Source organism: Xyrauchen texanus, chromosome 11, assembly GCF_025860055.1.
Source record: "Xyrauchen texanus isolate HMW12.3.18 chromosome 11, RBS_HiC_50CHRs, whole genome shotgun sequence".
Taxonomy (NCBI): domain Eukaryota; kingdom Metazoa; phylum Chordata; class Actinopteri; order Cypriniformes; family Catostomidae; genus Xyrauchen; species Xyrauchen texanus.
Window position 1 is genome coordinate 16,024,991 of NC_068286.1, and position 24,722 is coordinate 16,049,712.

Sequence of the window (24,722 nt, forward strand, 5' to 3'; positions counted from 1 at the left end):
ATACCATACCTATCATACCTGCCATCTCAACTTTAAAGGTCTGTGAGGAGTTAAGAAGAGAACAGTCAGAGACTGATTTGTTTAGAGATATTCTGGCTCACCTGTAGGACTGTAGAGTGTAAAGACTGGAGAATCCCCAGTGACATACACGGTCACGTTTGACAGAGACTCATCCAACACAAAAGAGAAGTTCTCTGCCTTGGCTGGATTTCTCACCACCTGAAAAACGGTCACCTTCAAGAAACAGTGATGTATCAATGTTAGATTCAAATAAGAAATGAATAGTAAACTAGATAATGTAGATAAAGTATGTCAAGTAAACCCTAGATGTTTGCTTGAAAAAGCCTTGTCTGAAAGTTTAAATTAGTTTAAAATAAAAATCAAGTTTGATGGATATAAAGACATTACAGAAAGACAAGCAGCCAGCTAGCTGAATAGTCAGACTGTTACATAGATATTCAGATAAGCCATCAGAGAGAGAGAGAGACACTAAAAGGAATAATCTGGGTTAATTGTTTGGCCAATTGGCAGCATTTGTGACATAATGTAGATTAACACAAAATTTATTTTGACTCGTCTGTCCTTTTCTTAAAAAAATAAATACAAATAAAAATTCTAGGTTATAGTGATGCACTTACTGTGCAATGGGAATGAAGGGGGGCAATTTTTTTAGGGTTTAAAGTCATAAATGTAAATCTTAAATTGTATAAAAGCATTCATTCTTCTGTCATAAATGTGCATTATTTGAGCTGTAAAGTTGTTTAAAATGTCATTTTTACAGTTGTCTTTAGTTTCAGTATTACGCCGTCATGGCAACGGAGTTGTAAAATTGGACATACTTTACACAGAATAGGTTAGTAAGAGATTTTATTAAACTAAAATCATGTTAGCACGTGTAGTGTTTACGTCTATTGGCTATAAAGAAAATGTGTATTTACTGTATCTACATTCTATGGATCTATTCTTGTGCATTAAGGCCTTTTTATGAAATTTGGTTGCTAGTGGTCACATTTCCAAATTACCTGAAAACTGACAATTGCACCATTTGGTCAGTGCTGCCAATCACTATTGCATTAAGGAGCCCCAAATTTTGCCCCCAAATTAATTCCAAAAATTGTATCTAATCTAATCTTATATATTATCACTTATCTAAGGAATTTACTTGCTATTCATTTAGGGAAATCTGAGCTCTTCACTCGGCCAGCCAGTTAGAAATAAATATACCTATCATACTTGTAGATCTCAACCTGGTAAATATCAAGTAGGCTCCAAATAAAGGCCTTAATGCATATGAAAAGGTTAATAACCCTACATTTAAAAGGAAATGAAAAGCCATTTAGAAGAGATCAGCATAGTTTATTGTGAGCATGCTAAACTTAGAGGAAAAAAGCATCGAAGTGGTAAGTGAACTGACACATGTAATCCGTCAGTTCTGCCAGCCAGCGAGACATCAAAGTCCTATCATCATCTCAACTGCAAGCAGAAAACAATGCAAGGCCATACCTTTTATATTTGCGCAACTCACTAAAAGTGTAGAGACGAGCTTAATGCTCTATGTGTAGCGCAATGGCTTGTCCACTCTCTCGCTATTGCACATATTGTACTAAAAGTGGCACGCATAGGTTTCCATCCCTTGGGCTACCCTTTTAAACAACTCCTCAACGTCAATGCAGTAAGCAGTCTGTTCACAACCTACCGTTAATAGTAGCCTACAGCGCAAACAGCCATACACAAAATTTCAAATTTGAAAATTGGTGAGAATTTGTTTATAAAAAATGTTTTTTTATGAAGTTACAATTTATAAAAATTTCAATTTAAGAAAAGAAGAGCAAATGTCAATAAACTATTCCTGAAGTAACCGGAATTAGATTGGCATGGCCTGAAAAATAAACTGTGAAGCATTACAGGGACCATTTGAGCATACCAGTGCAGAGGTAGATGTATCTGGAATGATTTTCGTGGCCTGAGGCAGTGTGACCTTTGTGACTTCTATGGCCTGTCCACCAGAAGCATGGGCCAGGTCTCTGTACAACTGTATCTCTGACTGAGACATTGCCCTTGATGAAGAACTCTGTCGTTCCGAGACGCTTCTTCTTTTACGGAATGAGGTAGAGTGTGTCAGCATAAAATTCACCTGGGTGGTGAGCAGAGAGAGAGAGAGAGAGCACAGAGAGTAGAGACAGTATTATAAAAAATGAAAAATCCTAGATATTAAGACATCTGCAGCATCACTTAACCATTGAGCCAAATTAAACAAACAAATTCAGCAAGTGTCCAACAGTTACTCACTGTTGACTTGGTGCTTTCTATCAGGGCCTCAATTGTGCTTTTTAATTCTGAGTCCTTTGCTGCAGCATCAGTGAAAACAAAAATGTTTGAAGATGGAGGAGCTCCTGCAAGTGCCAACTAGAGAACCATGAATAACCAAAACAGAAAAGACTAGAATTTTTGAGATTCACATTCATTTACTTTCAGTGGCTTAAACTTCATAGTATCTTGTATGATTAAACACATATTTCACCATTGGGTTTTGAGAGTACAGATTTAAGTTTGATTTAATTATTTTCCCATGCCAAAAGAAGGTTTACAGTGGTGATGCACACACCAGCAGTCCTGATAAGCACATCTCTGGGGCGTCTCCTCCACCAGATGCTGTAAGGGAATTCATTTTCTCTTTGAAAATATCTGCATTCTCAGTCCTTATCAGAGGTCCAAAACCTGCAGTCGTAACACACACACAAAATCTTGTTTTTATATCATTGTGGGGACTCTCCATAAATTTCCATGCATTTTATGGATTTTATATAGATTTAACGATAATTTTTATCCCCTAAACCTAACCCTACCCCTAAACCTAATCCTCACAGAAAACTTTTTGCATTTTTACATTTTCAAAAAATTTAAAATAAAACATAGTTTAGTATATTTAATAAGCAATTTCCCTCATGGGGACCACTGGCAAAGCCTCACAAGATAGGTGATCTCAGTTTTTACTATCCTTGTTGGGACATTTGGTCCTCACAATGTAGTATAAACATGCACGCACACACACATACAGACACACTGACAATCTGTACTAAAGAATAAGTACAATCATTTATTTTTTTAATTACTCAAGGAGAAGTAAATGTGGTAACATAAATAATTACTTGAGTAAGAGTAAGAAAGTAAAATCAAATTAAAAGTGTACTCAAGTAGTGAGTAAAATCTAGGTTACTGTTGTAACCTCCGTACCCTGATGGAGGGAACGAGACGTTGTGTTGAGTGAAGCGACACTAGTGGACTGCTTTGAAGACCTTGGTTACCTCTGAACTTGAGAAAAGGCCAATGAGAAATTAACAGAATTTGCATGTCCGTCCCCCGGACATACAGGCATAAAAGGAGGAAATCGTGCTTCTGTCCATTCAGGTTTTGCATTGAGGAGCCAAGAGTAAGTTTCGGCCGTAGCAGTGGCTCAGTTCAGCGTTGTGGCCAGGGGGACACAACGTCTCATTCCCTCCATCAGGGAACAGAGGTTGCAACAGTAACCTACACGTTCACCATCAGTCACTTACTTCGACGTTGCTTTGAGTGAAGGGACACTAGGGGTCCCTATTCTATCATGCCATACGCTGAACCATGTACGTGTGCTGCTGATGCAGGTGCAGGCAGGCAGTTGCGTGCCAAAGTGACAAGCTGTGTCAGACTGCATTTACCCTTCCCCAATGCCCCATAAAATCGTCATAAACTTTTTAGGTTCCCAGCACCCCGAAGGGGGGAACAAAGCAACGTGCCAAGCATGGGAGCATGCTTGGGCTATTTTAACACTATCACACGCATCAGGGAAGGCGTTCTTTTCCAACTCCTATTCTTTCAGTGGGAATAGACCCTGCGGAGACCACCACCTGCCCAGGCTGGGGGAGGTAAAGAGTTGTGAAATACGTCACATTAGTTTTCAGGCCACATGTGGAAATGGCACGGTGGTAGATCCTACCTGCTGTGAGGGAGAGGTTGCTACAAACATGGCGACCGGGGGGGCAGCAGGGACTGCTCAAGGGAGACGTGGGTCCGCCCGTAGGGGATACGGCCCCCCGGCACGGCCTGGGTGTGATAAGCCAATGAAATGGTGTCGACAACCCAGTGGGCGAGCCTCTGTTTGGAGACAGCGTTCCCTTTCTGCTATCTCCCGAAGCAGACAAAGAGCTGCTCAGAACGTCTAGAGCTCTGCGTGCGGTCCAAATAGGTACGCCAAGCATGCACCGGACACAGCAACGAAATGGCTGGGTCTGCCTCCTCCCGGGGCAGCGCTTGCAGGTTCACTACCGGATCTCTGAAGGGCGTGGTAGGAACCTTGGGCACGTAGCCCGGTCGCGGTCGTAGGATCACATATGTGTCTGCCGGACCGAACTCCAGGCATGTGTCGCTGACAGAGAACACTTGCAGGTCCCCGACCCTCTTGATGGAGGCAAGCGCGATCAGCAGGGCCGTTTTGAGAGAGAGGGCCCTGAGTCCAGCTGAATCTAGCGGCTCGAAGGGGGTCTCTGAAGGCCCGTGAGGACCACTGAGAGATCCGAGGAGGGGAACAGGCTTGGCCGGGAGGGATTTAGCCTCCGGGTGCCTCTTAGGAACCTGGTAATTAAGTCAGACTTGCCGTCTACTGTATCGTGGTGAGCCGCGATGGTGGCGACATACACCTTGAGGGTGGAAGGGGACAGCCTCCCCTCCAGCCTCTCCTGTAGGAATAAAAGCACTGACCTAACTGTGCACCTCTGCGGGTCTTCAGCACAGGAAGAACACCAATTTGTGAACAGGCGCGACTTTAGGGCATAAAGATTTCTGGTAGAAGGGGCTCTAGCTTGGTTGATTGTGTCTACAACGGTCCCATCCAAGGGCCAGATGTGGAGGTTCCAGAGGTCTGGGTGCGGATTCCAGAGCGTGCCCTGTCCCTGAGAAAGAAGGTCCTTCCTCAGGGGAATTCGCCAGAGAGGGGCGTGAGAAGCATGAGATCCAAGAACCAAGTCCTATAGCCAATAGAGGGCCACTAAGGAGACTTGCTCCTCGTCCTCCCTGACTTTGCACAGCACCTGTGCAAGAAGGCTCACTGGGGGGAATGCGTACTTGTGCTGCCCCGTAGGCCAGCTGTGTGCCAGTGCGTCTGCCCTGAGGGGAGCCTCCCAGAGCGTACCAGAGTGGGCAGTGGGAGGTTTCCTGGGAGGCAAACAGGTCTACCTGGGCCTTGCCGAACTGTTCCCAAATCAGCTGGACGGACTGGGGGTGAATCCTCCACTCTACACTGGGCAAGCGTTGTCGTGACAGCGCGTCTGCTACCACATTGAGGTTGCCGGGGATGTAAGTGGCACGCATCGACTTGAGACGCTGCTGGCTCCAAAGGAGGAGATGACATCAGCTCATCATGCACTTCCGGGAAAAACGGGACCGGGGGGGGGGCGGGGGGCGAGGCTGTGAGCGGCGCCCAGACCCCAGGAACCAGTCATCCAGCCGTGATGGCTGTGGGGAGGATGGAAGGTTCCAATCCAGCCCCACACTGGCGGCGGCCCGGGAAAGCATGTCAGTCATCTGTGCGTCGGCCTCAGCCTGGCCGTGCTGGCCCGAAGGCGGCAGTCCAGGGGAGTCCTCAGCGTCAGATGCCGCGCTCTCCGTTGCTGCGGCGAGCTCATCTGCTTCGAGCTTGAGAGGATAGGCAGACTGGCTGTTGGCAAGCCGCTGTTTCCTCGAGCACGGACGGGAGTCAACGAGCGTGCTGGGGGCGGGTGGTCCGAGGGGGCGTACCCGGCAGAGCTGCACCCGCTGCCATCCCCAGATCGCCTCCAGCGCCAGCCGCATCGTCCTTAATCCCGTGGGAATAAGGAGCAATGCGGGGGGCAGCTGGAGTGGCTTGCTTTCTGTTGAAAGCCAGCCGCAACCGCAACGTTATCAAGGTCATGTTCTCGCAGTAAGAACATGAACCATCCACAAACGTAGCCTCAGTGTGATCGCTGCCCAGACACACGAGACAACGCCTGTAGAGCGTTGAGAGCACTCTACAGCATCCAGGAACAACACAGGGGTGGAAGGGCATCTTGAAAAAGACGCGTCCTGAAAAGGATGTTCAACACCACTGTGTTTTTCTCTTTTAGAGGAAATTACTCTTTTAAATAAAATCACTCTTTTATAGGAAGCTCTTTCAAGTTTGTCTGCACGGACGAAGCGCCCAGGGGCAACAATGCACAGCCGTGCAAGGAAAGGAGAAAGCCGCTGTTGTGTGCCGTCGAATCCAACAGCATGCATAGCGTCAGAGGAATAATCAGGAACTGGTGTGTGACTGCATACACGACCATCGGCTCCAAAGAAATTTTCTGAATGAACTCCCGTATTTGTCTGCTTAAATACCAGTATGTCCGGGGGCGGGGTATGCAAATACTGTCTGCCAACTTCTCATTGGCCTTTTTTCATAAGTCAGAGGCATATTTCGGTGCTCAAGAGAGACCCCTAGTGTTGCTTCTCCGACACAACGTGGAGAGCGACAGAAGGGGAACAATGGTTTGATATTATTTCTCTGATTGTATATATTTGTTGTCATTAATTGCTTTGTGTTTCATCTTTTAAATGTTGATGATTTTTGTTGAATTGCTTTTTTGTAGTCAACATTTCAAGGTATGTGTTAAATTGATTTTCAAATTGACCCCATGGATCACTTATTTAGTTTTTTTCCAGTTCCAGTTTTCCGGTTGCTTTTTAGGTTGCTCTTGAAAATCTGACAACACTGAACTATGCCTACCTGGATCATTAAAAGCAACTAGAATATATTCTGAAGGTTCTTCTGATGTTCCTTTCCTGCTGTCTATGATACTGAAGGACACTCTCTTGGCCTCTGCAATATCATCAGACATACTAGCTGTGGTGTCAATCACAAAAGCCATCACTGATGTCTGACTGAGCCCCATCAATCTGAGAGAGAAAGATGGCATCAATATATATATATATATACATGTATATACAATACAATATATCAATGAATCTGACTCAAACTATCAGTAATAGGATCTGTTGCATTAAACTGTATGGTAGTGAACTGTGATTCTCCTGAATCATTTCAGCTGCATCAAATTTCAGCTGCTAATGAGTGATCATTAGCTGATCTTCATTATAGTATGTGAAGAGCCTTCCCAACCCCCATTACATGGTAAAATGGCAGAAATATTGAATTTTTGGTCTGTTGTGAAGTGCCCATTACATGTGGTGTATAATGTAGAGCAGATGGTATAACAACAGGAGGTGCAGTCAAACTGGGGCTGGTATGAATGGGTACCTGTGTCAAAAGATTACCCGTGACTTCACCGGAAACTCTGCTGAATATGACCCTGTATGGCAAAATAAGTTGGTCCTGACAGGTACTATGCACCAGAGACCATAAGATTCAAAGGACACCCACTGATGTATAGAAACTTGTGACAAAAATTTATTCAGAGAACTTTAATTCATCATATTGTTTGATAGGTATCATAGCTGGGCTATGCAGGAGTGAAGCTAATTGCTGCATTTCTTTGTTTTTGTTAGTTATTTCTGAATTATAGATCAATTCTATTTATTTCTAAATCAAATTATTTAGAATTTCAACTCAGTCTTAATTACAGATTGGTCATTTGAGAAAACTTAATGCCATGGCACACGAAAGTGCTCCAAAAACCAACAGTGTAAAAAGAGAGAAAAAAATAAAAGTTTCCATACCGAAGAAAGGCTGTGTTGTTTGTGGCCAGTCGAATATCTTCCAGCACTTCCATGGTTGCGTTGATGGCCAGGTTAGCGGCTCTGTTGTGAAGAAAGCCATGTTGTGAGCTGATCGTATCCTTATTGATTCCTCCAGTGGGCTCTCTTCTACTTGTCATGTCAAAAATGCCACCATGGCTACACTTGCCTGAGTGAGTGAAAATGTTATAACTTTGTATAAAATAAGTGTTTTTGAGTACCGGTAATTTGTATAAGAAATTCAAATATGTATAAAAAATGGTCTCACAAATGTTATCAAAGTATATTACATTGAGTTCCAAAGTTCCAAAAATGTGCTCTCAATTTCATGCAATGAGCACAAAGCAGGGTGTCTGATCATATTCCTAACCACATATTCATTTTAACACATTTCACCTTTAGTTAAAGACAACCTTCTATAAGAAGATTCAGCTAAAGTCTTGTCATGTGTTCAAGGTGTTGGGTTCCCAACGTTTGCCACGTGAATATGGGACACTTGACCGTTTTCAGTGCTGAGGGGGACCAGGTCCCTCTGAGCATTTTGAAGCTTTAATATGGGACACAATGTGCAGTATGGGATATTTTGAGTACTTGCAGCTCTAAAATATGGGATGGTGCCATCCATTGGAGGGAGGGTCTTCCTTGAAATACAGGATGTACAGTAATGGATGTCAAAATATGTTACGTCCAAGCTAATACAGGACAGTTGGCAACCCTTTCAAAGTTGAAGACTAGAATATGATTGCCTGAAAGCCAATGCTGCATTAAAACCTTCTGCTAAACTGTCATACCTGTAGGTTTGGAAAAGGAGAAAAGGTTGAAATATCCTGTAGTTAATATCTTCTGCTGCAGGATCTCTGGGAGAATGTTGTCACTGCAGTCATCTCCATTGCAGCTTTTGCATGTCGGTGTTTTGGGGCCTAGACATCATACATTAAATAACTGTGTGTGGAATTACACTATTTTTAAAGTGTGACCAAACTAAAAATGGTAAAATAAAGAAAGGTTGGCAATTGTCATGTTACAGCTGATTAGAGAATGTAGCTCTGAGGTAGAGATGAAAGAAACCACTTTAAGACATTTCTAACTTTTCGACTCTTGCTATACCTGCTAGGTTGTTGAGGGGAAGGTCAGATCTAGTCATGTTACGGAGAGGTATGGTGAATCCTAATTCCACCCAGTTACTGTGGCTATAGAAATCCTGCAAAACACATTCATTCTTTTTATTTGTTTTGTCAAAAATTACCAAATTTTTTCTCTTCAGAAAATGTAAGTGCAGCATTTAGTTCTAGCGGGAAGGCTAGCAGGTGTAAATCATTACACCATTAACTAGGTAACCCCTAGCCAATCTCAGGTAAGCCATTGCTTTTTAAGTCTGCTCACAATCTATCACATTGCTGTTTCAGTGCACTAACACGGAAACCTCCAACACCACCACCAGTTGAGTCCCATCCTGCACGGGAGTCTGGGGGTCTTCCTGATAGAAACTAATCCTTAATACAATGCTATAATGAAAAGCAGGAAAGAGTGAAACTGCCTCTTAGGTTTTTGAAAAACAATGCTATGTTAATTAGAAAAAAAAAAAAAAACACTTTGTACTTTAAAATTGCCTTATCAACAATGCCCGGTACCCACCCTGACACTCTCCACACTCCACCTCTGGCTCTACATTTCACTGCACTACTCTGCTCTCTTTTATTTTATACTTATTTTTAATTGACACTGCGTGGACATATTTATATTTATATTGCTTATATTTTATTTTAATTCTTGTTCATATATTTAGATATTGTGTGATAGTTCACCTACAACACCACAACAAATTCCTTGTATGCGTAAAAAACGTACTTGGCAATAAAGCTTTTTCTGATTCTGATTCTGATTAAAATTGCATAGAAGAAAGTCAGCTTACCTGTAAAGTATGGAAAAGAGCCCCCAGTCTGACACGCGCAGAATTGTAGTTCTCCTGTTTCATGCTGGCCTTCACTGCAGCCAGTCCTCGAGTAATAATATCCCGTGCCTCAATGAAAGCCTCATTATCAACATGAGGTGAATCAGTCAGTAAGTACACATAATCCACAGCTGCATTGCTTCGATAAATCAATGCAACAGCCAAAGTAAAACTGAGCGTGGATAGGGCAGCATATGAATTTGAGCAGGCTGCTCGGACAGAAGCTACAGTCAGTTTGTTGTTGATCTGGTAAGCAGGTATAGAAATGGGAAACAGACAAAAACATTTTTTGCATGAGCTTAACAGTATTTGCACAATGTCTTCTTTTTAAATTCTTGGAAAATGTGACCTTTTAATGCCTAATAAAGGGATAGTTCACCTAAAAAAAAAAGAAAATTCTCTCATCATTTGCTAACCCTTATGAAATCCCAGATGTGTATGACTTTCTTTATTCCGCAGAAAATATATAATGATTTTTAGAAGAATATTTCAGCTCTGTAGGTCCAGACAATGCAAGTGAAGGGGTGCCAACTATTTGACGCATCAAAAAGCACATAAAGGCATCATAAAAATAATTCATATGACTCCAGTGTATTAATTCATATTTTCAGAAGTGATATGATATGTGTGAGTGAGAAACAGATAAATATTTAAGTAATTATTAGTTATAAATTCTTCTCCCTGCCCAGTAGGGGGCGGTATGCATGAATAATTTGAATCACCCAAACCTCAAGAGGAAGAATGTGAAAGTGACCTAATTCTCACCCACACCTATCTTTCTTTCTTTCTTTCTTTCTTTATTGTATTTATATAGCACAATTTATTGTAACTACAGTTGCACCAATGTGCTTTCCAGCAATAACAAATAGAGAGTAAATACATGGACATCACAAAAAAAAAAAAAAAAAAAAACACATAGAACAACAATAGAGGATTTAGCCTCAACGCTCAGAGGAATTAAAAGCCTGAGTTAAAAGGTGGGTTTTTAATAATGATTTAAAACTGAAAATAGTCTGAGCCAATCTAATGTGAACGGGTAACAGATTCCAAAGTTTCGGGGCAGCGATCGAGAAAGCACGATCCCCCCTATGTTTAAGTCTGGATCTAGGGATCGTTAAGAGAGACTGATCAGAGGACCGTAGGGATCTATTTGATGTATAACGTTTCACTAAAGAATCAAAGTATATGGGTGCCAGACCATTTAAGGATTTAAAAACAAACATTAAAAGTTTATATTCTATACGGAAACGGATCGGCAACCATTGAAGAGAGTACAAAATTGGAGTAATGTGCTCACGCTTTTTTGTACCTGTCAGTAGCCTAGCGGCCGCATTTTGGACTGTCTGCAAACGCGCCAACACTGTCTGGCTAACTCCTGTGTAGAGAGTGTTACAATAATCGAGTCGTGAAAAAATAAAAGCATGAATCACTTTCTCAAGGTCATTAAAAGAGAGAAAGCTCTTTACCTTGGATAGAAGTCTAAGATTAAAAAAGCAAGATTTAACTACATTATTTATTTGCTTATCGAATTTGAGGTCTTTATCAAATAGTACGCCTAAGTTCTTCACAAGTGGCTTATTGTACATAGCCAAGGGACCAAGATTGTAACTTAGAGAAACTGTTTTTTCATTTAGTCCAAATAAAATTATTTCTGTCTTATTATCATTTAGTTTCAGAAAATTTAAAGCCATCCAGCTTTTCACGTTTCACTTTTCACTATCATATCGCTTCTGAAGATATTGGTTTTATCACTGGAGTCTTATTGACTACTTTTATGCTGACTTGTGTGATTTTTGGAGCTACAAAATGTTGGCACCCATTCACTTGTATTGTATGTTCAGCAGATGAAAGAGAGTCATACATATGGGATGGCATTAGGGTGAGTAAATGATGAGAGAATTTTCATTTTTGGGTGAACTGTTCCTTTAAGTGCATGGTTAATGTTCATGACATGGTAATTAATAGTAAATTATTATTAACCAATAATTCTTGTCATGTACTAATTTGTTTGAATGAATGTTTTTGTTTACTGAACTTGCTCTCTCTTACAAAGCCTCTAAAAAGCCTCTGGTTATCTGTGGAAGAAAACCTCTTGGAAAATGTAGGTGGCAATCAGGGTCAGACATTGACAGAGGCTTGGGGTACAAAAATACACAGAAGTGCTTGTGCTTGTTAAAGAGTGGTGTGCTGTCATAGCACATATATGCGTCAGAGACTATTTAACAGAGACAGGCCACTTCTGTTTTTAAATAGAATGGTTTAGGATGAAAAAAGTCCACAGATGTAGAAAAGGCCCTGCTTTACAGATAAAAGAGCCAATCACCTTTTAGATACAGACATAGCCTGTCAATCTACTCAAGAACGTGTATGCATATGGGCTATGCAAGCCGGGAAAATTACGTGTTATTAGCATAATCTCAGGTAAAGAATAATTTATGATGCCAGTGTTGTAAAATGTTACTGCTGATTTGAAAAATGTTCTTTGATTGTAATCTTGACCAACCAGATAGACTTTTGCCATTCAGGTAGAAAGGAGCTGCGTTGCATGCTGCTTGTTTACATAGAAAATGACCAGGAGCCTTCCAAAGATAGCCGCCGAGTTGACTGACTTTGCATACGTGCAGCAGACATCAAGATTTTCTCTGAATAATGACTTTGTTGATTTTGTTTTTTTTAAACATATTGTACCCTTTTTGGAAAATGATGCACAAGTCGCCTGTACTACTTTTTTTTTATACTTTTGCATCCTTTTTTAAGCTTGAAAGCAAATCCACTATCCACTGACATTGTATTGAAAAAGGGGCAGGGACAATTCTTTAATAAAATTAATATTTTGTTCTGCAGAGGAACATTTTCTCTTTGGAATGTTGATAATGGAACAACATAAGGGTGAGTAAATGATGACAGAATTGCTTTTTCATCTCAATTTCCATTTTAGGATGAACTTTTACATTTATCGAGTTGCCACCACAAGTGCATTGGGAATTGTGCATTCCAAATTGGAGAAAAAAACAACTTTAAAAGCATTTCATTCAGCAGCAGCTGATTTTATAGTTTGTTTGAATATTATGAAAATAGTGAATATAGAAAATATTCATATTAAAAAAGTTTATTTGAATATCCTTAAACATGCTGCTTCATCAGCAATATCCAGAGGTAGAAAGACTTCAAGGCATTTTTTAATCTAAATTTTAAGAATTAATCTTCTCTTACAGGTAGTGTGAATTCTCGCCCCTGGTCAACAGCGATGTCCCGGCATGCTTCTGCAGTCTTGCGGAGAATGGCGATCTGTGTGATTTCTCGGTGGGTGAGGGAGCCATCAGAATGGAGGGGTTTGAAGGCTGCAGCTTGGGGTGGTTGAAAGAGGGTCCCCAAAAGGAGAAACACAGCCACTGCAGCCAGCGAATCCATGACTGTCCACAATCATTGGTGCAATGAGGAAATTTATTTGCATCAATTTCTTCCAACACCCAGCATTCCTTAATTCTCTTACAACTTTATTATTTATGTGAAACTACCATGACACAACTTTTGCATGAAATATTTATATTTCATATTTATTCAAAATAAAAATATATTTTTTTAAATCTTACATATGTTTTTTAAATATTCAGAATTGTATCTATTGGTTGTCTTTTATTGGTGAAATTCCCCACTGGAAATATTACATATTACACAATCAGAAAAATGTCGCAATTATATTCAATTAGGAAAATAATTACCTTTAGCTGCCTTTGGAGCTTCAAACACTGCTTCTGTCAGCATATTTATATACTTGTACACATTTGAAGAATGTCACCAATCTTGTTACTGGCACGTTTGAGAACTGTGCGTGAGTGCTGAATGAGAGCAAATAAAAAGCAAAACTAAAAAGTAAAACACACCTTTTGCAAAAATAAAGAGGACCGTTTGGACTGGAATGATGATTGAACTCATTCCTGCACACTTCTGAACAAAGTGTGGACTTGAAAACTAATCTCAGACATAACCAGTTTACAGATCATTAAATGGTGTCAGCATTTTTGAGAGGAATATCTATTAGATTGAGAGTTTTTAATGGTATTTTATTAGTTGTCTGAGGTTGATTTGAAAATATCTGGATTTGGGTAGTCTCAAAAACGTTTCTCTTCTGTAATTCAGCATGTCTTTCCAAAATTCCTAAATAGTCAAAATGATTAATTGTAACTCCTAAAGCTTTCAAGCTTAATGCATCAAACTCAGCACAGACCTTCAGACTATTCTGACTTAGGGTGCAACGGGAAGGTTCTGCAGTGTAAAAGGCTCCATTGATTTTTTTTCCTCCCAAAACACTAAATAGCAACAAAAACTACCACAGCACTTCCCTAAACACCTGTTTGTCGCTATACAATGCAAAACAAATGTCCTGTTCCATGAGATCTTTGCATTTAATGTCTAAAGGTTGATATTGATGCAATTTGATCAAATTTGTAATCTTTTTTACAATGTTGCAAATTTATGTAGCTAATGAAAATCCGTGTAATTAATACATTAACACACAAGATAAAATAAATATATATCATTTTCAGTTTTGTTTAAGGTCATTAAATCAATAAATTTCAATAACTGTACAATAACTGAAAGGATAGCATTTGGGGTAAAAAGCCCAGTTGGTGGGGCTAAAGGCCCTATAAAACACATTGTTTTTCTTAAGTGGGATGGAACAGATTTGTAATGAAAACTTTTCAAAGATGGCTCACATTGACAAATACAATCATGATAGAGATTATTTTGTTAATAGAATACTTGAGATGTAACAAAATGCCAGATGTGTTGTAAATTAACAGAAAATGGTTGACTTTTTCTGAAGTAGTTATTTTGAGTAAGCCAAGGGCGTTGCTAGATGTTAATCTTTATGAAAATATTTATTTAAGTATCTTCAACATACTGTACATGAACATTGTCAATAACAAAAAAGATTTCTTGCACATTTGCATTCTTCTATGTTACATATCAGGAAATCTTTTGTCAAGTAAGTCTATGGAATTGCATTATCCAACATCAGGCTAAACGGCCTCAGACGAAATGGCTTTAGACAAAATGTTCTCAGAATGAGCAGAGTTGGTCGCTAGCCAGAGTTGGTGGCTAAACTGGCTGAGTTTGGTTGCCAGCTTGTGAAACTATCGGAGCTATCTCTAACTTTATAAAATGCCGAAGTGTCGTTTCTATAAATTAATAACTAGCTAGCTAACATAATTTTTGTAAGTTTAAACTGCAACTCATTAAGTTTACTTGCAACAACAACTCAACCAAGCTAAACTATAGTCATTTTTAGTCGCTAGGTAATTAGCACACAGCAGCCATAGTTACTGACAACTGTTTATGTAGTGTCCTAAACTAGCGCTAGTGAATTAAATTATTAATTTAATATCCAAAAGATTGATACATTGTTATCATAATCAAAGACAGTAATACAGAACTGTCACAATCCCCTGTTGTCTGCCCTGTGTTTCTCACTTGTTATCTGTCCCGGACTACACTTCCCATAATTCCCTGCCCTCATCACTGCCAGTTTCATTGTTCTCACCTGTGTTTAATTTAATCATCATCCTTGTGTATTTAAGCCCTGTTGTTTGTTCATTCGTGGTCGGTTGTTAAATGTAATGTATGTCCTTGACTGTGTTCCTGGCCATGCCCTCCGTGGATGTTTCTCTTGTTTATATTTTGGTTTTCCCCTCGTGGATGTTTTATTTGTTCCCTGTGTTTTGTTATTTTTAGTTATTCTGTTCACCTTTTGTTCTTTCATTAAAAACTGCATGTAGATCCTCACTCCTCGTCTGCCTTCATTACAAGAACACAAAAATGTGTTTATTTTCTCTGCAATTCCATAGACTTGACAGAGGTTTTCCTGAGACTTGATGCTTTTTCATCTGATGTCTGAAACCTGACTCTGACGGCTGAGGATGTAGTTTGTTTATCATGTAGTTTGTTTACCTCCCACAAACTCATCTCTCCTTTCTGTTTCCAGTCCCTGCTTCGTCCAAATAATTTTCTGATGTCCATCTGTATACAGGAGCCAATAATGTTTGTCCAAATAAGATCATCGGTGTTATTTATAAACTTACTTTAGTTTCGTCATGTTTTCATAGCCTACCTCAATTCTGACTTGTTGGTTAGGGTGGCACCAGCTGTGCATAAGTTCTCATGTAAGTTAGGAGGTAACGTTCACATTAAGGGCTTACTAGTTAGTTTGTAACTAAGTCAGAGCTTAATTTGGTTGCACCACCTGTTCTTAAGGCAAGACTTAACCTTAGGTCATAAACTCTCCATAAAGTAATGCGTAGTCGCATAATATGATGTTTACTTGTATTGATCCAAAAAAAATGCCTTAATTTATACACAGAAGTGTTAAAAAGCCGTGAATTTAAGTTTTCTCTCGCTACGGTTGACGTTCATACCTTGTCTGCTCATGTAACTGCTGTAATAAATTATATCCCCATTAAAATATGGTAATAAAAGTAGATTTAATAAATAGTATATGTGTAAATAACAATATATAGGAACTGTATCTCAAATAAATAAGGTGTGATGAATAAATGCTATTCATTCTAATATCTTATATATTTCGTATATGTTGACACTTGACACTGAAAATTGCACCGTATGACTGGTTTCATGCTGAAGATCCGCTTAAAAGAAAGTTTTTTTTTCTCTCTCGTAAATGTAAACGAGTGTAAATGCCAACATCATAATATATGTCGAAATGATTAATGACTATCACGCAAAACATGAGCACATTAATGTCATTAAATAAGTCTGCTTTTTTATTCCAACCATTACTCCTGGTTGGAGACTTAGTTTATAAGTAGGGTTACATCCTATATCTAAGTTTAATGATGCAACGCTCAAATATTTATTAGTGTGTAAATTGTGACTTAGTACCCATTTGCGGAACAACTAGGCTAAATTGTAACGTACGTATATAGCTGGTGCAACCGGTCACTGGACTGTGTGGCTGTGCGCGCCGCACTGACTTGGATTTCTGCAAGTATGCATCATATTTGTGTTTTTGGTTAAACTGCGATGCTTTTACAAGCGTTGCTTGGGTGGGTTACTTCGTTGCATTTAGATAAATCCGTTTCTTTTTCCCGGGATTATCAATCTAAATGAATGCACTGACAAATAAAGTAAATTGTTAAAACTCAAACTTGAGCTTTTACTGGGGCACAGCAGATTTATACTGGGGCACGTGCCCCAGTAAAAGGGGTTTAGTGACGCGCCTGGAGTAAGCATCATCAGAATATGTTACTCAAAAATTCTTGCCGTGTCAAAATTATTTGCTATAGCTATTGCCCCTGTATCTACACAATATCACTTTACCCCCCTAGGGGCCTTTTGTCCCAAGTGTGGTATAAAAGGCTCCCTCGCCACCTTTTTTTAAAAACTGAATTTTAATTGGAACAAGCTTACGTTCTTGTTTCTTTTCACACATTTTTTTTTTTCTCAATATTGAGAAAAAAAATTGTGTGAAAAGTCCTTGATATATTTTGTGACTAGTAAAAAGCAAAATTTCCTTAAGGGGTGCCTTCAGCCCTGTTGTAGCCTACTGTGCTATGTCTTTTCTAACTGGTTGGAGTTTTAGAACTATTTCAAATATTCAGAAAAGGCTGTGTCAATTTAACATCAAAATGTACCTTGGCAAACATTACCTAACAAGTTTTATTCTGTTGATCTTTGATTTAAAATTGAGCTCATAGCAAGTAATTTTTTAATTACTCAATTATTTTCCTAAAGTATAAATACACTTTTTGAAATTAAAGCGGGTCCAGGACTGTAACATTAAACAAATATTACACAATAAAACAATAAACCTGATTTCACATTACACAGGGCAAGGAATGCAGAAGAGCTGTTTTTTTCCCACTGTCCTTTCTGCGTTTTACCTTCTAACTTACACTACTCATCTCTCTTTTTCCTCTTTTGAAATCCTACTTGGAGGCCCCCCGCAACCCAAGAAAGGTCTGTACCAAGAAACTCCGCCATAATGCATGGCATTCTCTCAGCTGCCAGATACACATTTTACTTTTAGACTCATCTTTGAGTAATTCATGTTTTGTAATGATCATATTTGCCACTGTTTACATTGAACTTTTCCAAGTTATGTAATTATCATTGTGTTAAATTATTATTATGTAAAGTGTTAAATTACATTAATTATGGATTTGTCTGAAATCATTATATCTAGTATAAGTAACTATTACTACCTGATTCAATCAACACTTTAAATTAGCTTTGTTGGTGTAATCATAATTTTGTCAGGTAAAGTTAGTCAGTATAATGATTTTAAACACTGTTCCCTTTCTGTCACTCACTCGACGTTGTGTCGATGTATTGACACTAAAGGTCGCTCTTGAGAGCCCCGAACACCTCCCATTATTTGAGAAAAGCCCAATGAGAATTGGCAAGTGGAATTTGCATGCCACTACAGGTATTAAAAGAGCTGGAATACCCACTCCATTCAGATTTTCTATTCAGAGCTGAGCGGTTGTACTATCAGCAAGCCGAATATTACTGCTGGTCCATTCACCTCTTAAGAAGCATATGCGGTTGGATATATGGCACATTTCCAGCGGCTTTCACTCCTTCTGCACAACGAGTGCAGATTTCTCCCCTGGGCATTTCGGCGGCGCTAAAAGAGTGTATTTTCCTGCTAAAGAGTATATTTTCTCTCCGGTTTCGAAATGAGACCAGCCTGCCTCACGGCCAGCATGACATCTCTCTCAGAGCCTGAGAGCAGGAGGAGTTTTTGATCGCTGCATCGGAGAGCGCACTGGCGATGTCGGATGCCTATGTCTCGACTGGACTGGCAACTTTGGGCCTGCCCGCCCAGACTGAGGCTGACACAGAGCTGACCGCCATGCTAGCCCGGGCCGATGCGAGCATCGGATTGGACTGGAACCCTCCATCCTCCCCTGAGCGCTCGCGACTTGATGATTGGTTACTGGGTTTGGGTCACCGCTCACTGCCACGCCCCCTTCTTCCCGGAGGTGGACGACAAACTCACAAGGTCATGGAGGACACCTTGCACTGCCGGGTTCGTCTACTCTCACTACCCTCGACGGCAGGGTACACAGAGGTCTCTCAGGTGGATAAGGCGGTTGCGATGCACCTGTGCCTGCAAAACGCCTCCTCCTGGCTCCCCTCCAGAGCATGTAGGACTACATTATCATTGGTGACCAAAGCCTACAGTGTCGCTGGACAGGCTGCCTACACCCTCAATGCGCTCTGCGAACACCCTCGCACTCCGGGTGACGATGGTCACAGCGTGAGCACTCGTGCAGACGATGTCCGCCTTGGTGGTGCCACCTGTGGCCGAATGAGGGACGCCAAAAAAGCCCGCTTTCTCAACGCGCCCAGATGGGACTTTTCGGCGACACTGTTGAGGACTTTGCCCAGCAGTTCTCTGTGGTGAAGAAGCAGACGGAGGCCATCCAGCACATCTTGCCCCGGCTTGGCTCAAAATCCCGCACCCTGTTTGCTCACCGATGGCGTCCCCCTGCGGCGGCAAAAGCCCAGGTGGCTCTGCCTGAACCTGAGCCCAGTTCTCGGCCCCAACATAGAGCCCCCCGCAGGAAGCTGAACCCCCATCTCTCGGGCCAGCACAAAGACACGGAATGGTCCTAAGTGCCCCTGAGATGGATGACCCAGGGAGCGAGATGTCTGGTACGGAGCTGGTATCCAGACCACTCCATCCCCCGCTAGAGGGCCGGAATGTAAATCCTTTGTTTCCTTTTCTCAATTTTTTGCCGCACCCCAAACGGGTTGCGGTACCCACATTGTCAAAAAGAGAGTGGTTTCCTCACTCCTTGGGTCACATAATCGGTAGTGTCACGGCGACCTGACACCAAGCACGTGCAGCCAGGGCCCCATGAATGCAACCCCCCTGCCTTTGTGCGCCCAGCTGAGCCATACCTATGGCCAGCCGGTTGTGACGAGTCTCGAGGCCGATCAAAGATCTCCTCCTCCTCAGTCGCTAACCCGCCCTATGCCGGATATGCAGAGCAAGGTAAGTGCTTTGAGCTCCCCCTCAGCACAGCTGCCTCGGGTCAAAGCCACGCTCCTCGACACAACGTCACCCCCGCCATGAGGCCCTACCCCCAGGTACGTCAGATGCGATCATCACCTAAGTGCCCCTCGCCCGGAGCTTGGACACGCGGCTAACACTTTCCAACCCATTGTGGTGGCTGGCCAGGACCATCCGAATCGGCTACGTGATTCAGTTCGCCAGGCGCCTGCCACGATTCATCCGCGTCCGCTTCACTGTGGTGCAGGGCGAGAACGCCGCTATCCTGTGTGTGGAGATCGTGACCCTTCTACCCTTTCTTCAGCCGAGATAGGGAAAGGGATCTACTGCCCTAACTTCATCGTGCCAAAGAAAGGGGGTGGATTGCGGCCAATCTTGTACCTGCGAGTTCTGAACCAGGCCTTACACAGACTCCCATTCAAGATGCTGACGCAGAAACACATTTTGACGTGTGTCCGGCATCAAGATTGCGACTGGGTTGGCACATCAACTGCCTAGAGTTGCTGGCTGTACTACTTGCCCGGTGGAGGCTATTGCCGTTTATCCAGGGCAAGCATGTGTTGGTCCGTTCTGTTAAAACAGCGACAGTAGCATATATAAATCGCCAAGACGGAGTACGATCTCGTCGCATGTCGCAACTCGACCGCCATCTCCTCCTCTGGAGTCAGCAGCGGCTGGATGAGAGTTTTACAGCTACTTTGGAGAGCGTTTTGGCAGACTCAGAAACTGAGGACTCGACTGGGCTAGCACCTTTGGGTGGGCTAGCACCTTTGGGTGTGCCGGCCCAGTCTGAGGCCGACGCCGAGCTGTCCCTGATGAAAAAGTTCTGCATAAACCATTCTAAAATGGTTAGCTATTCTTAGATGGTTTCAGTTGGTCATAGCTGGTTTAGGCAGGTCTCACAGCCTGGCCAAGCTGGTCTACTGGGATGGTCAAGCTGATGCTCAGCAAATTTTGCTGTGAGTTCAGCTTGATCCCCATGTCAACTAGCTCTGTTGAGCACAGCTTCTTTAATCTGAAGAAATTAAAAGATACATGAAACAAAACAGGATGAATAGGACTCAAATAAATAACTTGAGAGTAATTTGGTGTGAGTGCAGAATAAGCTGCATGAGAGCAAATTAAAAAAAAGCAGAAAGCAACATATGCACATAAAGATTACATGCCTCTTGCAAACAGGTAAATTGGGCTGTTAAGACTGGAATGATGATCATGTTCATTCATGCACTATTCTAAAAAAAGCGTGCACACAAAAAACTTCTCACAACCGATTCAAAGATAAAAAAACAAACAAAAACAAAACAAAACAAGTGAGGCAAGTGTCTGTCTGTTAATGCATCACCCCCTGTCAACCTTTTACAGAGGAATGTAGATTAGAATGAGATATTTTAATTGTGTGATGTTGATTTGAATTTAAAATCTCTGCATTTGGACTGTCTAAAAAATCTTTATCCAATGTATTTTAAGCATGTCTCACCAGAGGAAGTATTGTATTTTTATCTGTTATTCTGTGTATAGCGCTTTTAACCCTTTCCTTTACGGTTATACAAGGGAGCGCCCTGAGTTCGTATTAATCAACTTTGATTATTTACTCACTTTTACTTTTATGTTTTGTAACTGTATAGGTTACTCCTTTCCTTGGGTCCCTTAAGCATTAAATGTATTACTATACACAAGAATAAAGTGGGATTTATATCTCCGTTCAGCAATTTAACTAAAGTAACTTAGTTAACTCAAGTTAACACACTGAAAACACTCAAGTATAAAAAAAATTTTACAATTTACTAATATGAAAGTAAAATGAATAAAGTTTCAATTGACTTTAGAAATATCAAATACAAACAAACAAAAAAACACAAAGATGTACATACACAATATGAATTCAATACATTTAACAAATTCACTAATTGCTCCCAACAGATCAAAACACAGTTTCAAATATTTATCTTTCTCACTGTTTTTATTTATGTATGTACCTTTAAATATGAGTCCACAAACTCTCTCAGTTTCACAAAATATGCCGGCAATATTAGTATAAATGCTTCAGTTTAAACTTTGCAGGCCTGTTCGTAGCTGGGGTGCGTGGTGGTCAAAAAAATATAAGAACTCTTCACTCAACACAGAGCAATAAACACAGAAAAAAAATACCTTTTAGGCTCTATTCAGAAGAGCGTGTTTCACCTCTTGATGTTAGATGTCGTCACGCCCGTGATCGCGGTGATTCCGTCGGGGCCAGAGGCACTCTGAGCGCTCCCGGTGGCTCAGAGGTCTATCTGGTGTCATTCTCTTCAGTAACTACCACGAATCTTCGTACTGACGACTCGTTAGATGAACACACAGTCCAACTGAGCAAGCTAGACCCTGTTCAGTCTCTGTAAAGAGTCCATTCACTGTATTAGCTAATGGCGTTTGAATAACAACAGCACAAGAATATTTCGTTAAGAAATAATTCTTACCCGTCGCTGTAGGATCAGTTTCAGTTCTCGATATGACAACACACTAACTACAGACACAATTGTAACACACTACAGCATTTTTCACGCTATATATTTGTGAAACATTTCAACACCAAATGCTTGCACGCTCTTCTCCCTCTTACGCTCCGTCTCTTCTTCTAATGTCCTCCCCTTTACACTTGACCCAGAGCACTGATTGGACATCCAACACAGTAGGTGAACACGATTGGCTTAACCATAGAAATGTTAAAATACAAAAATAATAAATACACCATCAACTTAACAAACAGGGTGCTAATTCACAACTATATTCATTATAACAATTACATAAAATAAAATACAAATAAAAATATCTATTGAATTATTACACTGGGTTACACCTTCCCCTTTCTAATTGTCTGAATGTCCTCATCAGACATTTAACTCAAAACATTAATCAAAACCTTAGGGTGTATACTTTATTACTCCTTCCATTAGATTAACCTATTGACCTATTTTAATAACGATCCCTCTATGGACTATTTCAATTGGGTGGTCACTACATTCTCCTGGCTTATCGTAGGTCAGTCTTATAACTGGCTTTACAGGTATCTTACTACAGTATCTCTGACTAGGAGGCATAACCGCTTTTGGTCTTAAGCTCTGCTTTTCAGGGAGCTGCTTCACAGTGTCTGGTTCGATTTCCTGTTCAGACTCTGCATCAGCGACAATGTCATAATCATTGCACTCCTCTTCAGCCTGATCACTTTCATCCTGATCAGTACTACGAGCCTCTTGCTCATCTGCAGCGCAGATAGGAGATCGGTCCCTTGTCACCCTACTTTGCAACAACTTGTTCATGTAAGTCTGGTAAGGCACAGTAAACATTTCACACTCCGACTCTGAGGATTCTGTCAACTCAGGTAAGTGTTTTTGGGGTTCTTTTGACACTTTCTTTTGTGTTTTGTCTGAGTTTGAATGTCTTTTTATCTTCTCAGGTGGTGCATCACCAACAGAACTCTCATGCATTCTCACAGACTGTCCAATTGGTAGGAGGTGATCGCGATGCATGGTTTTTACTCCTCCTCTACCCTGTTCAGGTTTCACCTAGGGAGAGTACCCCGTTTTGTCACATTTTGTTCTGTTATAAGCATGAACAAGATACCCTACATGCTGACTCCACTGACGCTTTTTCTCACATCCTAAGGTTCCCAACATTGAGAGCAAGGTGCGATTAAACCTCTCAGGCTGAGGGTCACCTTGAGGATGATATGGTGTGGTGCGTGATTTGCGAATACCCAATAGCAGCAAGAGCTCTTTTATTAGTAGACTCTCAAAATCACGCCCTTGGTCAGAATGGATTCTCGTGGGCAAGCCATAGTGCACAAAATACTTGTCCACTAAGATCTTGGCTACGGCGCGAGCAGTCTGATTCTTTGAGGGAAACGCCTGGGCATATCGTGTAAAATGATCAGTGACCACCAAGATGTTACTTATCCCTTTGGAATCTGGCTCTAGTGAGAGGAAATCTATGCAGACCAGATCCATCTGTCCATTGCTAGTAATCTGGTGTAAAGGAGCAACTTTAGTGCAAGGTGTTTTGCGAGTAAGGCACTCCCCACAATTCTTAATATATTGTTCCACCTCAAAAGCAATTTTGGGCCAGTAGAACATACTCCTGATGAGATCAGTGGTTCTTTCTATGACCAGGTGACCCATATCATCATGTAACAACTTGCACACAGCCTCTCGGAATTCAGTAGGCAGGACAAGCTGGGAAACTTCTCCTACCGAGGGTGTTACTGTTTCTGTAAAGCAAACCCTCTTTCAATATAAGTCTATTCTCCTCACGTTTCATGAGCCACAACTCAGAATTCACTTTTATATCTGTAGGCCATTTTCCTTGCCTCAAAGCTTAAATTACTTGTCTCAGAACAACATCACTCTTTTGGGCTTTAACCAACTCGCCCACAGATTTCTGCTCCAAACAGTCACAACTCAGTTGAGCAGGAAAAGCGTACACATCAGGGATGCACTCAGGTGAGGCTCCTAATTATTCAACATACCTAGGTGATTTGTTGGTGTGGCAGCGGGGGCGTGGTCAAGCGCCCGTCCAGGAGAGGAAAGCGGTAAGGGCGCTTACACCTGAGCTAAATTATGCCTAACACCTGTCTCTAATTCCAGTGAGCACGAGGAGAGCGGCATAAAAGCAGACACAGAGCCTCCAGTCAGGGAGGCCCGACAAGCGAACCCAGTGTGCTTGTACTGTACCATATTAGATTATTCTGTGTGAGATCATTGTACATTATTGTGAGAAAGACGCCAAATTAAAGCCTTACCTTTTAGTTGGAGCCTCGTTTCCTGTCATCCTTCCCGTGAGGGTTTTACACTGGTGCCGAAACCCGGGAACTTAAAAAATAATAAATAAATAAAATTCCAAGCATGGAGAAAGGTCGCCCCATAGAGTCCTCCCAGCTGGCGGAGGTCCTCCAGTCCCTCGCGATGTTACACCGAAGCCACCAGCAATCCCTGCTTGAGCTCCGGCAGGACCAAGACCGCCGGTTTTTTT

At 41.4% G+C, this 24,722-nt stretch overlaps 1 protein-coding gene across 4 annotated transcripts in view; it reads right to left on the reverse strand.

Moving 5' to 3' along the window:
• Positions 1-24,722, reverse strand: part of LOC127652119 (von Willebrand factor A domain-containing protein 7-like) — a 31,984-nt gene that overhangs the window by 1,911 nt on the left and 5,351 nt on the right. The window contains exons 1-12 of one of the 4 annotated variants that reach the window (XM_052138171.1): positions 22,175-22,323; positions 21,900-22,090; positions 12,890-13,089; positions 9,638-9,922; positions 8,833-8,926; positions 8,517-8,645; positions 7,708-7,894; positions 6,758-6,927; positions 2,606-2,718; positions 2,290-2,406; positions 1,925-2,134; positions 102-234 (exon numbers count right to left, since the gene is read on the reverse strand). In XM_052138171.1, coding sequence (XP_051994131.1) covers positions 102-234; positions 1,925-2,134; positions 2,290-2,406; positions 2,606-2,718; positions 6,758-6,927; positions 7,708-7,894; positions 8,517-8,645; positions 8,833-8,926; positions 9,638-9,922; positions 12,890-13,087 — 1,636 coding nt within the window. In that variant the 5' untranslated portion in view covers positions 13,088-13,089; positions 21,900-22,090; positions 22,175-22,323. Of the gene's footprint in view, positions 1-101; positions 235-1,924; positions 2,135-2,289; positions 2,407-2,605; positions 2,719-6,757; positions 6,928-7,707; positions 7,895-8,516; positions 8,646-8,832; positions 8,927-9,637; positions 9,923-12,889; positions 13,090-13,398; positions 13,516-21,866; positions 22,091-22,174; positions 22,324-24,722 lie in introns of those variants that run through there. The other 3 variants (XM_052138173.1, XM_052138172.1, XM_052138170.1) reach the window with 3 other exon arrangements.